Source organism: Pelodiscus sinensis, chromosome 1, assembly GCF_052426305.1.
Source record: "Pelodiscus sinensis isolate ZL-2025 chromosome 1, ASM5242630v1, whole genome shotgun sequence".
In the NCBI taxonomy this organism is placed as follows: Eukaryota; Metazoa; Chordata; order Testudines; family Trionychidae; genus Pelodiscus; species Pelodiscus sinensis.
The window spans coordinates 359,566,310-359,570,544 of record NC_143052.1 but is presented as its reverse complement, the minus strand read 5'-3'; the positions used below and the strand labels follow the sequence as shown (position 1 = coordinate 359,570,544).

Genomic DNA, 4,235 nt, shown 5'->3' with positions numbered 1-4,235 from the left:
AGCCAGGCAGACTGAGTTTGACTCTTTTTATACCCCGGTAGTTAGCTGACTGGTGAGAATACACCTGAGCGCTTTGAGTATCAGCCGTTACAGGCTGGCCTACACCTCTGTATCCCAACACTTCCCTGTGCCTGAAACGAGCTTTGGCTCGACTCCCTGAGACTTTCCAATTGCTTCAGCAGACCTTTCCCACCAGTCCCTCTTGGGCACACTCTGTTTCCACTTTTTCTCTTTCAGGGCACAGGATGGTTAAAGCAAACAGATCTAGGCCTTGCCAAAGGGCTTGTGTGACACATGGTCAGACAAGGTTCAATACCTTTGCAGGCTAATTGCCTCACATTCAACCTTTAGAGACATGTGAAAAAGTAATTAGCCCTGGGTAACTGGGCCCATTCCATGTGTGTTAGAGCTAAACAAATGAGCCACACAAAGGTCTCTGCCTTTAGGGCTTTGTAGCTGAGCTGTGGGGCCCACAAACTGTATGAGACTCAGACTCACTGGTCTCCCACACAACCCAGCTCCTAACTCTCAGCTGCTTTTACATGGCTTTGGGCGTCCTGTTCCGCTCTTGAAAAGGGCCAGGGCCTCAGGGCCCAGTTACCAGCAATTTGAAGGCTGGCAAGGGTCTGAGTTAATGAATCAGACCTATTCTCCAACTGGTCACACTCACCCAGCACAGTAAGGTCAGTAGAGGATTGAATGACTCTTTGAGAGCCCCATAAGTGATTCTGAGCAGAAGGCCCAGGCACCATGTTACAAGCAGGTCCACACGGAGTTTGGTCTGAAAGCCTGAGAACCAGGACAAAACTTTAGGTCCATTTGTGAGTAAACAGCCGGAGCAGCCTGTCCCGGATCTCCTTGGTCCTCACCCCATAGATGATGGGGTTGAGCATGGGGGGCACCAGGAGGTACACGTTGGCAATGAAAATGTGGAAATGCAGGGGCACGTTGTTGCCAAATCGCTGTGTGAGGAAGGAGAAGAGACGTGGGATATTAAAGGCCAAGATGACACAGAGGTGGGAGCTGCAGGTCCCAAAAGTCTTGAGCCGGGCGTCCTTTGTGGGGAGGCGGAAGATGGCCCTGAGGATCTGGGTGTAGGACAGGGCAATTAGAACCATATCCAGACACATCACAGAAAGTGCCACAAAGAGGCCGTAGTAGCTGCTGACACGGATGTCGGCACAGGCCAGCTTCACCACAGCCATGTGCTCGCAGTGCGTGTGGGGGATGATGTTGGACCTGCAATATGGCCACTGCCTTGCCAGTAAAGTAAAGGGCAGTATGAGCATGGTGCTGCGCAGCAACAAGGCCAGGCTAAACTTGAACAAAATGGAGTTTCTCAGAATGATGGAATGTCTGAGAGGGTGACAGATGGCCACATAGCGATCGAACGCCATGGCCACGAGGATCCCAGACTCCAGGATGGAAAAGCAGTGAAGGAAGAACATCTGGGTGAGGCAGGCACTGAAACTGATCTGCCTCGAATTGAAGCAGAAGATGCTCAGCATTTTGGGCAGGGTAGATGTACATAAGACCAGGTCGGTGATGGCCAGCATGCAGAGGAAATAGTACATGGGCTGGTGGAGGCTTGGCTCCATCTTCACAATGAAGAGGATGGTGAAGTTGCCCATGAGGGCTGTAGCGTAGATGGCTCCAAAAGGGATGGAGATCCAGACATAGGCCGCCTCCAGGCCAGGGATGCCCTGCAGGATGAAGGTGGAGGGGTTGGTGAAGTCGGTTGTGTTGGAGTCTGACATGGAGTAGTGGAGAAGGTGTCCAACCTTGAGGAAGAATGGAGTCCCTTGCATGGATGGAGAGAAAATGGGAATGTGAGACATGACATGCACTACTGCAGGTTGTTCTCATGGGTGAAGCAAAGAGGTTACTTTCCACACACTGAAAACAAGCATTTTCTGTATTTGTGGAAAGTAGCAATGGACAAATGACCTTAGTAGCAGCAAATCCATATTTAATGGTGCCCTATGTCTCAAAAATTCCTCTGTCACACGGTGTCATGCCTCAGTAAGTACCTGCAGGGAACATGAATGTGGGTTCTGAATATCCCTTATTCACAGCAGTGGCCAAAACAAAGACCATTTTTGGATGTCTAAGCAACGGGATGGAGAATAACCTGCCCTGGACGTGTGCTCAGTTTTGCTCACCCAGGCTCTACAAAGGATGTGCGGGTTGGACTTCGCTGGTCCAGGACCCTCTAGGATAAGGGATTTTTCTGGACCATGGGAGATTGTATCTGGCCCCTGTCAAAGTCAGACAGGACTCACAGATTTGTCAGACCGCTCTGTTTATTTTAGCAAAGCTCTGCTAAAATGCATCCAGAAAATGTGAGCACCATACAAGGTTCAACCCCCTTGATTTATACAGTCAAAGGAAAGTCAAATTAACAGGATTAAAAGGAGGGGCAAAACTTCACATGATTAGTGTGAGACTGGGTCAAGTATCTTCATTTCCACATCAAGCACACAGCAATCTCCTGTCCATATCTACTTGGTTATCTCAAATTGCTTTCTCCCTAACACCTAATGTTCCTTTTCCTATTAACTCTGACTAGCACTCTGGAATCTGCATTCCTACAAACAACATTAACATACTTTTCTTCTTCCTGTTCAGAGACAAACAGTATTCCTTCAACTTATTCAATTATTACAGCATAATTCATCTCTCTCTTACAGTATAATTCTTTCTACTTTCACACCCCCTAGCTCAGGACCAGCTGTGGCTTCCTGGCTGGATCCCCCTTGTCACCAGCCTCGCTGTCCGGCTGATCTCCACAGGCCTTTCCCTGCTATGCTGGGCAGCCCAGCTCCAGCCCAACTCCCTGTGCACCAGGCTCCTAGCCATGCTGGTCAGCCCCACCACAGCGCAGCTGGCATCCCCACGGGGGGGGAGGGAGGGGTACCTATCAGCCCAGAGGCAGCACACCGGACAGATCAGCTGCAGGGAACTCAGGCTTTAGCCTTCCACCAGGAACATCTGCTCCTGGAACATCCATGGTCAGTCAGGGAGTCCCGGTTAATGGAGGTTCAAGCTGCAGTACATAATGGGAGTTTCCCAGACAGGCTATGAGACTAGGGGGTGCTGCCCTATGTAGACCCGTTGAGAACTCTGGACTCTTTGGCTTAGGGAAGAGACAAGGGAGGAGGAATGCGGCAAAGGGGAGGAAAATAAAGAAGGGAACCGGTTACGTTCAAACGGACCAGAAAAGAAAGTTCCCAAGAATCATAAAGAATCTCAAAGAATCATAGAACCGGAAGGGACCTCGAGAGGTCAATGAGTCCAGTCCCCTGCACTCATGGCAGGAACCAGCACCATTTAAATCGTCTCTGACAGGTGTCTATCCACCCTGCTCTTAAATATTTCCAGTGACAGAGATTCCACAACCTCCCTAGACAATTTATTCCAGTGTTTAACCACCCTGACTTTTAGAAAGTTTTTCCTAATGTCCAACCTAACCCCGCCTAGTTGCAGTTTCAGCCCCTTGCTCCTTGTCCTGTTCCAATAGCTGAAAGATGTAATTTTTCTCCCTGCTATTTGACAGCTTTAAAGATCATACAAAGGAGACTAATAAGCATTTAAGAACAGAAGATATCCCAGAAGGTTTCTGTCAATTTCTAGTGGGAGAAAGGAAATTTCTTTAGTAGCTAAAAGGCGGATGTGCTCAAGAAGTAGGCTGTGTCTACACTGGCACCCCTTTCCGGAAAAGGGATGCTAATGAGACCAGTTGGAATTGCAAATGCCGCGGGGGATTTAAATATCCCCCAAGGCATTTGCATGAACATGGCTGCCGCTTTTTTCTGGCTTGGGGTTTTGCCGGAGAAAAGCGCCAATCTAGATGGGATCTTGCGGAAAATAAGCCCTTTCAGTAGGAATAAGGGATCTTCCGGAAAAGGGCTTATTTTCCGCAAGATCCCGTCTAGACTGGCGCTTTTCTCTGTTCTTTTCTTGTGTTCTGCACTTGGGAAGAAGCAATGCGAGATGCATCTATCATTCCAGGCGAAGAAATAATTTCCTGTCGATTAGCAGTTCAAGGAGGATGTTAACAGCAAGCACAGTGGCACCGCAGCATTATGAACACCGGAGCGGTGCACTAACTGATCCACACACAGCGCATTCAGGACCAGACGTTCCAAAACAAGCAGCAACAGAGCTCAAATTAAAAAAAATGAAAGAAAAGACAAGTAAAGGACAGGTCTGAGCCAGACATCCAGTGCTCAAAA

General features: G+C 48.8%; 1 protein-coding gene across 1 annotated transcript; it reads right to left on the bottom strand.

Moving 5' to 3' along the window:
* Positions 1-809: 809 nt before the first annotated feature.
* Positions 810-1,808, bottom strand: LOC102458486 (olfactory receptor 52E8-like). The gene has a single exon (XM_006112430.4). The coding sequence runs from the start codon at positions 1,806-1,808 to the stop codon at positions 810-812; it is 999 nt and encodes a 332-aa protein (XP_006112492.4).
* Positions 1,809-4,235: the final 2,427 nt, after the last annotated feature.

Excerpts from the sequence above, each read along its gene's own strand:
- LOC102458486 (XM_006112430.4), bottom strand. The coding sequence starts at position 1,808 with ATGCAAGGGACTCCATTCTTCCTCAAGGTTGGACACCTTCTCCACTAC.